Raw genomic sequence first — 17,470 nt, forward strand, 5'->3', positions numbered from 1 at the left:
TTGTTCATAGGAAACATCCACTGTGGGCAACATTAGCTTGTTAGCACACGGTATTACGAGCTACTTTGACGTTGGTGATAGTTAGCAAACATGTCCTATGCATCTCACGTCCTTTGACACCTTGGACATATAACCTGGGATGTTTGTTATGCACGTCGGTTTTGTAAACATTACACATGTAGGTTAGTCATTACACATGTGTAGATGATGGAGCCAGAGTAGCCCAAAAAGCTGACACACTGTCACTCTCTTGGGTAACGTCATTGACATGTTAGCTAGCTACGTTGATGTCATCAATGTCTTCTTTGACTTTAAGTAATTATTCTGATCAGATTAAATCGATTTCAATGTGTTCATATGATACATCACGCCACTGGCTGCAATTGTTACTTCTTTACTCATTAAATATCCAAATAAATCTATTTCCGAATATCTGATAGATGTGCTTGAATATTATTACGTACACAATATCATCATTAATCAGTCGTACAGGAAATGTGTACAGTTGTTGAATTCCTGTGACAGTATTGCCATGTTCTTGGTTTAAAAGGCTGAGACTTTCCAGTGCACTCAGGCGTCCAATTTACTCCTTTTTAGGCTCTAATGTAAGTTTCACATGTCGGTTCAGAGAGCTTGATGTTAATCCTCTCCTGTTGCCTGAGATCATACTACACCTTGTGTTCAGCTTTGCAGAGGTTGAGGTTAAGTATGAACAGCATTGTGTCAATGTGTTTAAGAACATACAGCAACATGTAGGACATGCAAAGCTACTGTCAGCGAATGACCCTCAATACAAATGATGTTGACATGATCTGTTTTGTAGTCAGACACCAAATAGTTTGACATTTCGTTAAAAAAGTTAAAATAATGCTTGTAATATCTGCCATTTTGTAATGTTTTAAATTAATTTATCCTGGTTTACTTTGTGTTTCTCTTTAGTAGTCACCATGGTGATGAAGTCAGCAGTTGACGATGATGATGCTGGCTGGGGGCTAGGCATCCCAGAAAAGATGAAGAACAATGCCAACTGGGTTGATATTACACATGAATTCAAGGGTGCATGCACAGGTACAGGCTCTGCAAGTGGTTGTGTGAGTGGGTCATGTGTTGTGGCAGTTCTGAAAGGTACTGACGCGTTCCTTCTTTCTCTTTCTTTGTCTTCATCCTTAATTCATGCAGAGTTGAACCTTGGAGAGTTGCTTCATGACAAACTGTGAGTAGGACAAAGTGACAGTTCTCTCCAATGTCAATAGTCAGCCTGCGTACACTCCCCAAAAATGTAGCCGAGAGTTTTGTATGCGCCAATTGTCTAAACACAGTTTCAGAGACTTCATAACATTGACAAGACAGAGTAATTACAATGAAACATGGAATTATTTTATTTTCCTTTTTCCATAAACATGTTGGAATTTAACCATACTGGTATCTGTATCAGCTATTTGATCTGTAGGATTTGTTTTAACCTTTGTAAACGTGCATACAACACGGACAATAATCGTTCTGGTCTGGTGGCAGGTTTGGCCTGTTTGAGGCCATGTCCGCCATCGAGATGATGGATCCTAAGATGGACGCAGGAATGATTGGAAACCAGGTCAACAGGAAAGTACTCAACTTTGAACAAGCTATCAAGGTACAGTACCACTGCCAATGTTCTTAATTTGAATGTACAACTCTGATTGCATTGTATAGTTATAGTACAGTATAAATTAACCACTAAGTCATTTGTATTACTGTATCGTTTCAGGAAGGTGCCATCAAGGTGAAAGACCTTAGTCTTCCTGAACTAATTGGGATCATAGACACATGTTTCTGCTGTTTGGTGAGTTATCACTTTCTTATACTGCAAACCTTTGCATTTTAAGAGTAAAATGAATGTAGGAGTTTGCATTTTATTGACCCACAAATGGTATACTTGGGGGGACAGAGTTAGTCTGTTATTCAAGACTCTGCACGGTCAAAGATTCTCTGCGATATTTGATACATTGTTTTAAGAAGTTACAGATTATTTAAGATGTTTGTCATTTTACAAGAAAATATGAAGAAGAAAAACATGGCAAGCCTACTTGGAATGTAAACCTTTTCTTTTTTTCTCAAATAACGAACAACATCCATGAAGGTGTTTTAAATTCTCGTGATTGAATCCCATCGAATTTTAGATCCGCGCCAATACGAGGAAACCCAGCACTCACGTGTGCGTGTTTGTGTATATTCGTAGATCACATGGCTGGAGGGTCACTCCCTCGCGCAGACTGTGTTTACCTGTCTGTACGTCCATAATCCCGACCTGATTGAAGAGCCACCCCTTAAAGCCTTTGCCCTGGGCATCCTGAAGGTGTGTGACATCGCCCGAGAGAAAGTCAACAAGGCTGCTGTGTTTGAGGAGGTAAGCAACTTCCCGCTTTTGAGCTTTTGCCAAGGCTGTTACAGTCTGTGGGGGTCTGGACATATTTGTATTCATTTTACTGGTGTTTCTGTTTTGCCCACTGGTATTCATTTCAACATTTATTCAAGTTAAAATTACAATAGGTCATTGATAACTCAGTGTCGTATTTATATGTGGACATGCTGATTTACTGTATATTTTTCTGTAGGAGGATTTCCAGGCCATGACCTATGGCTTCAAGATGGCTAATAATGTTACAGACCTGCGGGTGACAGGTACAAGTACTGTCTTGTGATAGATCCTTGAGTCTACAGCTTCACATGTACTGAAGCCCCTGCTGAGTAATGCTGCTGTTTCAGAGAAGCAAAACTGAGGTAATCTCTTTCTCTTATTTTCTGTTCCTACCAGGAATGCTGAAAGACGTAGAGGATGAGTTACAGCGGAAAGTAAAGGTATTTGTTCTCGGCCAGTTTAAGCCACAGTCTTTGCCATTTCAATAAAACACTGCGGATTAAAAAATGATGAGTATTACCTTTTGTTCTCTCCCACCTCCTCAGAGCACACGCATTCGACAGGGTGAGCAGCGAGACCCAGAGGTTGAGCTGGAGGTACGTCAGGTCATTCCTCCATGTTGATGGAGCTTTGTTCAAGACATGGTTTTGGAATAGCATTTACGTAGATAACCTGAAAGCTAAACAATAGAAACCCTTCTCAATCTCTGCATGTTATCATTTCTACTGTCTAGCATATGACCTCTCGAGACTCTTCTCTGGAATTTGCTGCTCTTTCATTACAGTAATAATAATAAAGCCAAACATGGACTTTATCTGAGTGGTTTGTTATGTATCATGCCTTGTAAAGCTTGAAAGACAAATTAGGAAGTATGAATAACTTTGCATGTACTTGTGACCCTGTGAAATGTTCTCATACTTTGTTTTTCCAGCATCAGCAGTTTTTGGCACTTTTCAATAGAATCAAGTTCACACGCCTTCTACTGACTGCACTGATCACCTTTACAAAGAAAGAGGTAATACACACTCAAACACACACAGTTAGGCAAAGAATGAGTTCATAACTACCAACGTGGATTTAAAAATGTTCTTCTGCTTATAAGGAGCAGTGAAGAGGATTGTGTTAAAGCGTACTTGCAGGCACTTGCATGTTATATTAGTCATTTTCCTTTTTGTTGTTATGTTTTGTTTTTGTTTACGGTTTTATCTTCTTCTTTTTTTCAGACCAGCTCAGTGGGCGAGGCCCAGAAGCTCGTGGCTCAGGCTGCCGACCTCTTATCAGCCATTCATTCCAGTATTCATCACGGCATCCAGTCACAGAATGACACCACTAAAGGAGGTAACATACGCACTCAGACACAAACTCACATGTTTTTAATTCACTTGCCCCACATCTGGAATTTACACAAAAGGTTGTATTCCTCAGTGGCTGTCAAATAACAATAACAACAAAGACTAGTGACTAACTTAATTGTCAGTGTTTCCATTGAAATGCACATTTGCACTTCAGCGCATGAACCTTTTCTTTATTCCGCACCATTTTCTCACGAGTGCATGATCGGTACTGAGTTTGTGCAACTCTCAACAGAGATGGCTCACTAACCCCATGTTGCATTTTACTTTGTATTTTTTAGGGGGCATTTAGAGGAATCTATTGGCAGAAATGGAACATATTCTTTTTAAGTTTGTTTTATTTTATGTATAATCATCTGTAAATAAGAAGTGTTGTGTTTTTGTATACCTTTTTTATAAAAGCTGATTATATCTACAAAGGGAGCGTTCCTCTTCACAGAGTCCGCTATGTTGCGCCGCCATGTTTCTACAGTAGCCCAGAATGGACAAACCAAACACTGGCTCTAGAGAAGGCCATTCACATGTTTTGCATCGGCCACCGTCGAGCTTCTCCACCCTTGGTACACGGGAGCAATGTCAGTTGGTTGCAGTCTGCAACCTCTCTGCTAGCTGCCATTAAATTGTACACACTGGCCCTTTTAATTAATCGTCATGGCAACAGAGACAGTTACAATACAACGCACACTAAAAGTACCTCCTCTACCTCAACGCATTTCCACACACAGCGCTCAAACAAGTCTGTGAAAGGTCCCGAGGCCGCCTCACAGGGAGGATTACTTTACACGTGACCTCTGTTAACCTTTTGTATTTTGAATGTTCTGTGAATGCCGCAGACCACCCCATCATGATGGGCTTCGAGCCCCTGGTAAACCAGAGGCTGCTGCCACCTACCTTTCCTCGCTACGCCAAGATCATCAAGAGGGAGGACATGGTGGCTTACTTCAGCAAACTTATAGAACGCATCAAGACCGTCTGCGACGTGATCAACACCACCAACCTGCATGGCATACTGGTAAACACATTCCCACACCTTACGATGCTGAACCAGTAACCTAGGACATGATACGCGATAAAGGCATGTGAATTGAAACATTATGAATAGTGTGTTTGTGTTTTGTTTTTTTTCAGGACTTCTTCTGTGAGTTTAGTGAGCAGTCTCCCTGTGTGCTCTCCAGATCTCTGCTCCAGGTGCGTTTATAATGCCATTGTGATTCTGAAGTCACTGCTTTTTTCCTCTGATGCCTACAGAGTAGATGGTTTGTATACATGTAACAACAAATAGCCCCTTCAGGTGATATCATATAATCTCATAATTAAAAACATATCAGTTTAACACCTGGTGTATGAGAACTAAAAGGATTGTTTTCCTAAATCCAGACAACGTTCCTGATCGATAACAAGAAAGTGTTTGGGACGCACCTGATGCAGGACATGATTAAAGATGCGCTGAGATACTTTGTCAGCCCACCGGTCCTCTCCTACAAGTAAGACTGTCAATACACCTTGAACAAGACTCATGTAATGCCATGAAAGGGTTTATTTTTGTGTGCAAGCATGATATGTAAACTCTCTTGAGGGAGCTCATTGTCTCAAGCTTATTGTGTGTCTGCACCTGTTTCTCTCCAGGTGTTGTCTGTTCAACAACCACCAGGCAAAGGATTACATTGACTCCTTTGTTACGCACTGCTCCAGGGTATGTTACCTTTACTGCTCAAAGTTACAGTTCGGTGTGTGTGGTCGCTATGTGAACTTTAAGGGGGATGTTTTCATTTTGTTTCAGTAGTACATTAATAAGTGAATAGTTTAGGAGAAGAGCTGTAATATTGCTTCCTCACAAGAGAGTCCAATGAGAGCCGTGGCATCTAATGAGATGTAAAGGTGACAGGACATTTTAATTTCTGCTATTGGAGGATTTTTTGCTCTTTTGGAAGTTGGGTCGAACACTGAAAGTATGGGTTTGTCAATGATTAGCCCCGACATGAATAGGCAAGTTGGGTAGCTGTGCGTTTATTTGTTTGTGTCTTGTCAATTCTCCCGGCAGCCGTTCTGCAGTCTGATCCAGATCCATGGACACAACCGAGCTCGACAGAGAGACAAGCTGGGTCACATTCTTGAAGAGTTTGCCACACTGCAGGACGAGGTGTGTTTCCTCTGTCGTATTCCTCTCCTTTTTAACGATATTTTGCATTTTTTGCACCACACAAGTTAGACAGAGAGATGTCGCCTACCCTGAGGACAGGTGTGGTGTTATAATTCATAAACCTTTTATACCCTCCTGCACATTCACACACCCCTCTGACCCACCACACTTAATTAACATTAAGTGTGGTGGATCATCATTTGACTTAATTACTTGATTTAAGGACATTTGATTGCTATATCCGGACTCTGTATTTGTGTTAATCTGTCGTTAATGGACATTTTGCATAAGACCGTATTGATTTTCTGATTTGGCCATTTATATTTAAGAAAGACACGGTAGTAAAATGTGGATGAAAATTATTCTGTTTTGTGTATTTTGTGAATCTTGGGCCTTTTGTAGCAGGCTATCTGGGCTAATCCTCTAACGGCATCTTCTTAAAATGACAGGATAGAAGTTAAATTATTCTCCTGCCTGCGCCCAACTCCTACCTTTTAATAGTTGGAAGGGAAACCTACGCTACAAACTACTAAAAGTCTTCTTTTGTGCTCTGCAGGCAGAGAAGGTGGATGCAGCCCTGCATAGCTTGTTGATGAAACTTGAGCCTCAGCGACAGCATCTAGCCTGTCTTGGAACCTGGATCCTCTACCATAACCTGAGGATCATGATCCAATACCTGCTGAGCGGCTTTGAACTAGAGCTGTACAGCATGCATGAGTACTACTACATCTACTGGTGAGAGCACACACGTTTGTTTGTTTAAGCCTGTTAACCCTAAATCTCAGCGTGCACGGGTGCACTTCAATGCTCTGTGAATGAATACCTGTTTGTTTCTGACCGCAGGTACCTGTCCGAGTTCCTTTACGCGTGGCTGATGTCCACCCTGAGCAGAGCCGACTCCTCCCAGATGGCGGAGGAGCGGCTAATGGAGGAGCAGGTGAAAGGCCGCAGCAGCAAAAAGACCAAGAAGAAGAAAAAAGGTACGCTCTCTCTGTGACGCTCTCTCCACGAATTTAACCGGAATCTGCACAAATAATGTCATGCCGTTAGATGCGAAGATCCTTCTGTGCAGTCGGTGCTTGTCCTCATAATGATGTGATGTTTGGGTTTCCTCTGCAGTTCGCCCTCTCAACAAGGAGATCACCATGAGCCAAGTGTACCAGAACATGTGTGCCGGCATGTACAAGGTAGGACATCAGCACAGACACTCTTTTGACCCTTCTTCCCTCCTATTGGACACACACACTGATGTCGTATCAACCCTCTGCATCTCTCTTCAGACTATGGTGGCTTTGGATATGGACGGGAAGGTGCGTAAGCCTCAGTTTGAGTTGGACAGCGAGCAGGTTCGCTACGAGCATCGCTTTGCTCCCTTCAACAGCGTGGTCACGCCCCCACCTGTGCACTATATACAGTTCAAGGTACTGTTGGTGTGGACGTCCCCCTTCCTTTGAAACCATTACTCTTGTCCTTTGTCCACCACATTTTTCTTTTCCTGACCACATTCCCATCACCTTTCTTTTTCAAATAGTGTTTTGCCCTTTGTTAGATTTCTCTGCTCTCTCTGACTTTTCCCTTCTTGCCCTCTCCAGGAGATGTCGGATCTAAAGAAGTACAATCCTCCGCCAGGCTCCGCTGACCTCTACATGGCCGCCAGCAAACACTTCCAGCAGGCCAAGCTCATCTTAGAAAATGTCCCCTGCCCAGATCCTGAGGTATGGGAAATTAGCTATTTTTGTTCTTTTAAAAAATGCCTACTGTTAAAGGAAACATTCTGTCTGTTAGGATGACAGCATTTCATATCACTAAAAAGCATAACCTCCGTTTTATGGGGTATTTTTTTGAACCGAGTTAATCGGTTTGTTTGTATTTTTCTCAACTATCAATAACGGTTATTGATTGATCACAGGTGATCCGTATACTGAAGGTGGCCAAACCCAACATCGTAGTTATGAAGCTCCTGGCTGGAGGCCACAAGAAGGAGACCACGGTAAAACGACACACGCGTCGCCTGGATTATCATTTGGTTCTGTGGTATTCGTGCATTGTGATAGGTTTATGTTTATCTTGGTTCGTGTTCCATGTTGTGAACACTTTTGTTGACATCGTTTGTGTTTCTGCATCCCCAGGTGCTCCCAGAATTTGACTTCTCAGCTCACAAGTACTTTCCTGTGGTCAAGATTATATGATTCTGCTTTGTGCCGCGGGTTGATTATGATGTCATCATGAAGACGATCAGTTGCAAAGACCATACCCTCACCTGAACAAGTGTGCAATGGCCCCGACACGCTCCGTGTCTGAACAGTGTGTGCGTGTGCGAGCTACAGCTAACTGTTAAAATTGTCTAAAGGACTGTTTGATACATCTGATTCTTTTTTTTTCAACCGAACAAGAGAGGAAACCAGACCAGAGAACTCACACCTGGACCTAAATGACTGACAATATCCGCATCTGTGAAAGTGTGTGTGTGTGTGTGTGTACACACACAAAGTCAAGGTGCTTTTGGCAAGTAACTGGCCGATGGAATTTTTTTCTAATCAGCCCCCGAACTGTTTTGTGAAGGCTTTAAAAGAAGAGCTGTACTGATAATAATAATAATAATGATGAGTGCATATCATTCAATCGTTTGAAACCTTTCTTTGTATTTATGTGCTCGTTTGAATGAAAATGTTGAGCGTGGAGGACGACAGTATCTTGTTTTACTTCGGCACCAGTTTCATCTGCATCCGTCCATTGTGAAACCTAGACAGGACAGTCTGCAGAGAAGAACCTCTCGATGTGCAGAGTAACGTTGCAACACACGTAAGGGATCCACAATACACAACCAACAGCAGTGGCAGAGATACTTTTCAGGCCAAGGCGCCATCTGCACTGCTTCCTCAAAGCAATCGTCCAATTGACGAGCAACTGTCACACATATCATAATAAAACGTGTCTTTACTTATCCTGTTCTATAATTTCTTAATCAAACGGAGTGTAACTTTTTCAGTGTTTTGTTAAGCCGATAGAATCCGTTTTGGACACTAAATGACAAAAAAAAAAAAATCCAAATTGAAGAATAGTTATGGACAGGTAGATTTTCTACAAACATGGAATGATATGAGGTTACCAAATGTGACAAGTGGGTTAGTATGTTTTCAAAAACGCTTATTAAAGTGCGGTCATCCGTGACATGCTGAAATAATGGTGCATAAACGCTCTCACTCTAGTTCGGTCCTCTAATTGTATTGAGATATCTAGTAAAGTGAGCGACCTCATGAACAAATGAATATAGACGTACATTTGATCATCTTTTTTTATCACCGAAAAGTAGGTTATGTAAATTTCTCTTTTGTGCGATTCACACTGACAATAAGGTATTATTGTGTTATGTTCATAATTAAATTGATCTGAATTTAATCCAGAAGCATTGAGATATGCAATAATATTATGTTATAGTTTTAGGATGCTTGTCCAAATAAGGGAGTGTACCCTGAAGTAGTAAATGTCCGTGGAACAGTCAAACTCTTCAGACATTTGATAATCAGATAATACTGTAAAGCGATTACAGATAAACTCTGTCAATCGTTTTATTCATAGGTAGCACAGTGGTCCTAAATACCCATTGATATACTTTTTGTCTCAGTATAGTTTCTTTAACATACCCAATGTTAACTATACTTTAATTGGACCAATTTGGCTTCTGAGGATTTAAAACAAATCATAAAAGTGACTTCTTTAGGTATCTTTGCATTGCTCAGCATTAGGCCTTTATTATACACATAGATACAGAGTGGGAAGGAACAAAATCCTGCAGCAATACTTTGGTTTCTCTCTTTAGTTTTCTTTCCACCAGTACTTTCCTATATTTCACTTTTTCTACTTCCCTTACCTTTGAACCTCTTTTTGACCACTTAAATGAGTGCCTGCAGCACCACGAGCTGACACTTAGAAACACGTGTGCGTGTCACATGAAACTATTTTAGAATGTCTCCTGGTCTATAATGAGCATTTGGAAACGTGTGGATTACCAAACAGACCTGCAATACCAGATGGGTCAAGTCATTTTGACTATTATATTGTATTCTAAGGATAATTTTTTCTCTTCATTATTTTAAAATATTCTCATACTTTTCTTCCTCATAAAAACGGACACTAAATAAACCTTCCTTGCATTGGTACAAGCGTAAATGTGATTTACCCGTTTTATGTTTTTTTTTCACAAATAAGTGTGACGCCAAAACACAATTAATCCCACATGAAACCATTTCTTGATAGTGGTAATAAAACATGTTTTATTCTCTATCATCAATAAAACCTATGATCATTTAAACCTTTTTCCACAGTGTAGAATGAAATCAAATTAAATCAAACAAATTAAATCAACAACAAAAAAGTTAATCAGATATATAAATATCAAAAAATATTTTCTCTACAGGTACATGGACACAGAAAAATGTACTTACATAACCAGGCAGACAGACAAAGCCGTAGTTTTTCACGTTTTGCAGTGTCAGACACATTTACCAAAACCAATAACAGAAACGTTGCAAATAAAATGACATCTAGAACCACATTTATCCTGGAAGATTTACCAAAGAGGAGACAAAAGACACTTTGATATTAATGAGTTTGAGCTTCATTAGTAGAAAACAAAAGTGCTGATGTGCGACTGGTTTAAACCACTAATCTGTCATCAGCACTCCAATCCTATATTTGTATGGTTACTTAGAAACATGATGGCCAGATTTAATAAAAATAATCATGATATGAATAAAAAAATAAGTTAACAAAATTGACGCTACTTCAGGTGTGAAATAATCTTTGAAATTGTTTGCGATGATAATATGGACCCTTACTGGAAAAAAGTTTGTAATCTTAAACCACTATTTTTTTAAATTTGTGTTCCTCATAGGAAAAGTTACCTGATGAGTCCTCATGGAGTTCAAACATTCAACAATGTTCAATATATATTCTGTATTTGCATCTTGAAGCTAATATATGTAATTAATACGATAAAACCAAGGGTTGTTTTATGGCTAAACTTTTACATGAAAACATCAACAACTCTCTTAAGCCTTGTGCATTTCATCATTGTAGATATGTTGCTAGAATTCAGCACGTTAGGAAAACTATCATCTTTACGAGTATATGAAGCAGATTCTGTGAGCTTTAATGATGCCCGGCAGCCTAATTGTAATGAGACACGAAAGCAGCTGAGCAGCTTCAGCCTGAGCTTGAAACAGTGGTGCTGCAGATGTTGAAAAAAAGGACATGATTCAGAAATAGACTGTTAATGATGAGTCAAAGCATTATGGAAATGGTGGCAATCAAAACCACAACATGTTGAGTAACTGTGGTTATTCAGTAAAAGTCACCAACTATGAAGATAAAGTAAAATCATCTGTCCTGTATAAAACACAAGTCAACAAAAGATCCCGCCACTAAATTTGACCCTTTTCCTCATTTCTAATGCCTAATATTAGTCTGTGTTTGCGCTCACCCACACAATATCCAGTCTAGTGCAGCTTTGATTGGAATGGACTTCAACATTTCAGCACAGCTACGGGGTAGTTCACGTCTGCTGGACTGCAGGAGCCCTAAAGCACAACACGGTGTTCCAGCTTCAAGGGAAATATACAGTCCATTCAAAATCGGCAGAGCAGAGGCAGCATCCACAAAGTAAAGGTCCAAAATCAGGAAGCATGTACCACGACTCCACATCCACTTCCAACGTGCCAGAAGCAACTGACCGTAGGGGAAAACTGGTGTACACAGAATCAATAAGGCATAATAAATGAGATGTTTGATCCACTCATATCATCCAGGAGTTCCAAACTATTCCCTTTGTTGTAATCTAAAACTGTTCTTCTGCTTTACTGATCCCAAATGTTGAGCGCAGCTCGCGTTCAATGTTGAGACACTTCGTGGAATGCAGCTGAGAAGAAAAACCATGCTGCCAGTGACGCTTCAGAAAAGATTGCTCATTGATCAAAAATGTCAAGCTCAACCGGGTTGAGCATGAAAATGACATACTTGGACTCAGCAGTCTGAAAAGAATTTCAGCCCAATTCCTTAATTTGTTGCGGTTCTGGGAAGGCCTCATTAGCGTTCACTGACCATTGACCACTGACCCAAAGTCAGTAACCTTTCTATGAGCAACCGTGTACAGCAGGAACTTAAGGCGTTGTTGAGGACACTGTTGAGCCTGTACTGCAGAGTTCTGTCATTGGGATCTCTTCCATGGTTTGCACTTACTACAGTAATTCACGCCTCATAACCCGAAGAGGGTGTGCACATTACCCTCACTTGTATTTCATAATTTAAGATACGGAGTGAACATAAACAACACAGCTAGTCACATCATTAAAATCAACTGATTTCCAGGGATGTCGACGTGTTCATTTTTGCAAGCCAACTGGTGTCAAGTCTAAAGATGTCTGAGGTGTTTAAGGAACACTAGAAGTAAGTAGGTGATGGTACTTCGAAGTACTGAGTACTTCTATATCACCGAAACATACGAAAATTAATGTGAGCACAGTCACCACCATTAAAACGCCGTGGGTGTTTATGCATACAGTGAAATGCATGTGCACGGACACCATGAGTGTTAATACTTGGCTGACATTTGCATATTTCAGTCTTTTCTTTTGTGGCTCTTTGAGAATATTGTGAGTTGAACATGGGATGGTAAATAATCTTACTCTAATACAGGAAACATTTAATCAAATCAAATGCACGGAAATTAATTAAGATTATGAATAAAAAAACATTCCAGGAAGCAAGTGTTCTAGAAATCAACTGTCACAAGTCTTTTCTTCTAGAGATTACCATCTCGTTTGTTTTATGTTCTGTGTTTGGAGAGCTGCGTTAACCTGTATGCTGATGTTGTGCTGAGGTGTGTGAGGGGTCCTGCTTCCGTATTGCTGTGCAGGCTCCAGCTCTGAAAGAAGAAATATATATATTGTGTGAATTACATAAGCATACCTGTGTTTATATTCTCTATTAATATAGCTGCAGGGTGTTTATAGCAGGCCTACATTCAAATTGGGAAAACATCTAATGAGATAAAAATGTAATTATTCGTGCCAAAAAAACATAACCAACGTCCAAAAGGAAAAGCTGTGTTAATGACGTAGTCAGCTGAACTGGAAAATCTGAAATCTGAAACCAGATTTATTTCCTGATACCAGTGAATTTCCTTAATTGCTATTCCCCGAGGAAAATAGGAACAATAAAGACACTCACACACACATTATTATGTAGTGCCTGCATCAATCACTTGTGTGTACAGCTGGTTCAGCCGCAGATAGCTGCGGTTCAGATCTCGCTTTACAGAAATCAGATTTATCTTTGCACATCATTGTGTTTCCAACCTCTGAAAGTAGCAGTTCAACTGAACCTACAAAGCAACAGCCCCACGATGATTAATAAACAACTTTTAATCTACTCGGAGATCAGCTTGATACTTTAGTGTTTTTTTGCTAATACAATGTGTGACTTGTTGAGTCAATGTTTTATTACACGGTTTAAACAAAAAGATCAAGAAAGCGAGTTATTGTCGGTGAAGGACACATCTGCGTGTGTTTTAGTGTGTACCTTAGATTTGAGCAAGCTCAGCTTGTTTGTCTGCTTCAAACTCGCCTTCGTTCTCATCATCGCCGTTATAGTCAGCCAGCTCCTCCTCCATTTCCTTGTCTATTAAGAAAGTACAAGGTGGTAATCAACACAAAAATACATACAAATGCCATTTTAGCACAGTGCCTCTATGTCTTAATCTTTATCACAAAATAACTATCCCTCACTGAAATGTGTGCTCTGGTCTTCAAAGTCATATCTCTCCCTCTCTCGACACACACACACACACACACACACACACACACACACACACACACACACACACACACACACACACACACACACACACACACACACACTCTCTTTCAGTTTTAAATCTATTAAGGCACACATACCTATATTTTCAACATGTTTGCTCTGCTGTTGTTTCTCCAAATCAACATCACCAACGACTTGCACGTCTGTATCATAATCTTCTGGCTCCTCAAGTTTCTGACCAATAGGAGTCTCATCTGCCTTCTCCCGGCCAATCAGCATGCCTTCCATCCCAGGGTCTGCCTCTGGAGACATGACAAAATTGTTTTTTATTTCCATTAAAATGTCCCCTCTTTGCTGAGAATGCCTGAATAGGAAATACAAACTAGTTCACTGCTTTCAGTGAACCGGGCCCTCTACCTTCTGTCTGAGCGCCCTCCTCATGAGCATCCATCAGCTCAATCTCATTATCCTCAGTCAGGTTATTATTCAAAGGTTCCTTGGTCGCTGCCTCGCCCTCCTCTCTTTCGACAGCTTCCTCTGGTGGTAGCAAAATGTCCTGCCTTACTGCAGCAGCTGTGGGAGCAGTCTGGGACTCTACTTTGGAGAGGTCCTTCTGTGAAGGCAGATCTACTGGGGCATCGGGGACTGGTGAATAAAAAGGCAATGTGAGGGTGTACACTTGTCACTGCAAATCTACACAAGTCTCACAAAACGCCTTGGATGTGCAGTATGTACACGTACGTGTACATAAATATTAGTGTCATTGCATGCTTTTATGAGTTAAATTCAGGGAAGAAGACTGGGCCGCTAGGACATCCATGTCTGTCACCTTTGTCCATGATGATCTCATTGGTCAGTAGTTCAGGTGGATCATTTCCTTTTGTCTGAGAGAGGCTTGGTGTGTGGCTTACAACAGTTACTGTCTTAACCGCATCAACCTCAGTCATGACTGGTCCGCCCTCATTTGCTGGTACATCCACAGTGTTTTCCTGCTGAGGAGTAAAAATCATCCACCACATTCATTTACTTCATCAAAGCGTAAAAAGTAAGAAACGTAAAGACGTTTATAAAAAAATAGTTTTTTTTGCATTCAAATCAACTCAATTTGCACACTTGTATGTCAACAGACAACAGAGAATGACTTTGAATACTCGCCAATACTTGACGAGACATGGTTTACATCCTTTCACTTGGTTCAAACAGGAAACCAACATACCTGTGGGGAGACACCTGAAGGAGAGATGAACTTCTCCATTCTCTTCTGAACCTCAAGTTTAACAGTGGCCACTCTCTCATCACACAACTCCTTCTGGGACAGGACCTGGGACTGACAATGAGTCCTACACATGTGTAGAAACACAGACAGACACACATGTTAACCAGCAATGACAGACACAAATTCACTGCATTGAGGCAATTAATAAAGCTGAGCTGATGATTGTGGGATCGTATAATTGATTTAAGGAATATTTTTCTTACATATCATAAGTGAGTTTGTTATTGAGGGTTTTGATATTGCCCTGGCAACTCTGCAGCTCCTTCTGAAGCTTTCCCAGGTCATCATTTAGCTGATTCAACTGACCTACAGTACAGACACACAAAAGACGTTAAGAGACACATAAGAAGTGAATGATAATCTTTTTTCTATGAGTGCTCTGTCAAATGCTAACGCAATGTTATTTTTGAGAAATAAAGGTTTAGAGTTGCCTTTGAGGTCCTGTATGGTTTTGGTACTGGAGGAAATGTTCTGCTGCAGTGTGCCCTTGAAATACAAAAAACACATAAACTATCAATATTCACAGATGCTTGACAGCTTCCCCCCTCCCCCATTTGATTAATGGTTGAGTTTAGCGTGGATCCCATAAGTGAGCAAAATTCAGGCCGCCAGATTTATCTGTGTCAATAGTTTATAGACAATACTTTAAGGTACGATTTTCTCCCCATTGCATTTTGTCATTGTGTGCACCTTCTCTTGACTGCAGATGTTCTGAGATCCTTCCAGCTGTCTCTTATAGAGGCTTTCTATATGGCTGATCTGCTCCTTCTGTCTCTGGATCTCTTCCTGGAACTCATTCTTCTTCATCTCAGCTACTCCTCGCTCTGCTGCTCCACGTCGCACCTGGCCTTCCAACTCATACAGCTTAGTCTGTATCACACAAAGAGAAAAAGGTAATGACATAGTTAATGATAAAAACAATCTGACTGAGCGTTAAGAAATTGTAATATATATATATATATATATATATATATATATATAAAATGACAAAATATAATGCACACTGGCTGTAAATTGGGATTTTTTTCTTTATCCCACTTACATACACCAAGACAGTAAAAAAAAAGATCAGCAACAATTACACAAATGTTTCTACAAAACAGCACCAATATGTGAACAGCATTGAAATACACTTTACATTCAGTCAAATGCTAAAAGCTAGAAACTGACATTGCAATATATATTCTGAGAGAAAATGTGAATTGATTGGTCATGATTTCCAACAAAAGACACTTGTATAAGTACATTCATTGTAAAATTCATGTTGTGTCCTCTCTAGGGCAGAAGGTAGCCTTCAAATAACTCAAGGTTTTACAGCATTCCTTTAAAAGGCAGTGTTTGCACTGTACACTATGGTTACTAGACAACCACACAAACACATATAAATTAACCTACCTGTAGCTCCAGGTTGCGGGAGCTTGACACCCAATAGTTGAAGCCCAGAACCAGGATACAAGCAATTAGAGCGCCAATCATTAGAGGGGGTGACCTTCCTCCACGACGACCATTTCCCAGACCACCCATAGCTGTCTGCAAACTGGACACACAAGCAGGCGCCAGGGACAGCGCACGTTCCATGAACTGTGTAATGCCATGTTTAAAACAAGTCATTTCTGTCGGTGACCCCTAAATCACAGCCACTATTTGAGTCATTTAAGGAGTCCACAGGTGCTTTAGTTTTGCAGGTTGCTTATAGACATCAAAGCTCACTGCCAAGCCTGCAAGTGACAGTGAGCTGCTCCTGCTTGCATCAAGTTAATGTCACGCCACTAAATATTTGTATGGTGTCTGCGAAAACACAGAACAGGTATCTGTTCAATATAGACATATTATCTTCAGCAGTTTCTTTTTAAAGATACAACGTGGGTGCAACTTTGTTTTTATGTGCACAATATTAAGACCACCAAAAAAACATTAATGACACACACGTGCTTAATCCTCAAAACTTTGGAGCCCCAAGATGATGTGTTTTACTCTTAACAATGCTGACTCAGTTAAAATGTCTGCAAGATAAAGAGGATAATTCCCACTGGCTCATCGTTACTGAAATACAACACTCTTGCTTTGGTTCCTCCCATCATGCAGGCAAGACCCAAGTGCAAAGAGCGGTTAAGAATAATACATTTTACTGCGTAATTTAGCGACATTTAGCTAAAATAATATTATATACTATATATAATAATATGTAGATGAACGTCGACGCATGACTCCCTGTGTTGGTGGCACAATATAAGGAGTCAGCCTCAGCTGAAGACGACAAACAAGCACTGGGAAGATAAAGATGAGGAAAATACGAACATGCTACCAAATCACAGCGCGGGCCTGATAGCCAGGTTATAACGGCACCATAAACGTGTGAAGTACCGTTAGTAATACACCTGAGCCTCGTCTTTGTTTGGCCTATTGCTAACGTGAAACAGCTGCGGTTAACTAAGCCAGAAAGGTATAGTTGAGGTCAGAAATGATTGAGCGTCGGTGTTATCGGTCATCAC

The 17,470-nt window shown here is 40.5% G+C and overlaps 2 protein-coding genes across 2 annotated transcripts; one reads left to right on the forward strand and one right to left on the reverse strand.

The window, feature by feature from the left end:
* Positions 1-944: 944 nt before the first annotated feature.
* Positions 945-8,824, forward strand: naa35 (N-alpha-acetyltransferase 35, NatC auxiliary subunit). The gene is made up of 22 exons (XM_079222381.1): positions 945-1,068; positions 1,180-1,213; positions 1,516-1,630; positions 1,745-1,819; positions 2,216-2,383; positions 2,592-2,658; positions 2,792-2,835; positions 2,941-2,991; positions 3,327-3,410; positions 3,619-3,733; positions 4,581-4,759; positions 4,876-4,935; positions 5,125-5,231; positions 5,374-5,440; positions 5,789-5,887; positions 6,444-6,622; positions 6,731-6,867; positions 7,007-7,074; positions 7,168-7,308; positions 7,480-7,602; positions 7,797-7,877; positions 8,017-8,824. Exons 1-22 carry the CDS (start codon positions 948-950, stop codon positions 8,074-8,076), a joined length of 2,175 nt encoding a protein of 724 aa, XP_079078507.1. The 5' UTR covers positions 945-947; the 3' UTR covers positions 8,077-8,824.
* A 3,787-nt stretch (positions 8,825-12,611) lies between these two features.
* On the reverse strand, positions 12,612-16,502 carry golm1 (golgi membrane protein 1; the record flags this gene model as incomplete). The annotated part of the gene is made up of 10 exons (XM_079222111.1): positions 12,612-12,809; positions 13,466-13,564; positions 13,840-14,004; positions 14,120-14,347; positions 14,532-14,691; positions 14,919-15,042; positions 15,182-15,284; positions 15,410-15,464; positions 15,669-15,848; positions 16,374-16,502. The coding sequence occupies 9 exons, from the start codon at positions 16,500-16,502 to the stop codon at positions 13,467-13,469; spliced, it is 1,242 nt and encodes a 413-aa protein (XP_079078237.1). The 3' UTR covers positions 12,612-12,809; position 13,466.
* Between the last annotated feature and the right edge of the window lie 968 nt (positions 16,503-17,470).

The sequence above is a fragment of the Taurulus bubalis genome, assembly GCF_910589615.1.
Source record: "Taurulus bubalis genome assembly, chromosome: 8".
NCBI lineage: Eukaryota > Metazoa > Chordata > Actinopteri > Perciformes > Cottidae > Taurulus > Taurulus bubalis.

Excerpts from the sequence above, each read along its gene's own strand:
- naa35 (XM_079222381.1), top strand. The coding sequence starts at position 948 with ATGGTGATGAAGTCAGCAGTTGACGATGATGATGCTGGCTGGGGGCTA. Across the intron at positions 5,888-6,443 it reads TTGCCACACTGCAGGACGAG|GCAGAGAAGGTGGATGCAGC; the intron begins GTGTGTTTCCTC and ends TGTGCTCTGCAG. Across the intron at positions 7,075-7,167 it reads TGTGTGCCGGCATGTACAAG|ACTATGGTGGCTTTGGATAT; the intron begins GTAGGACATCAG and ends ATCTCTCTTCAG.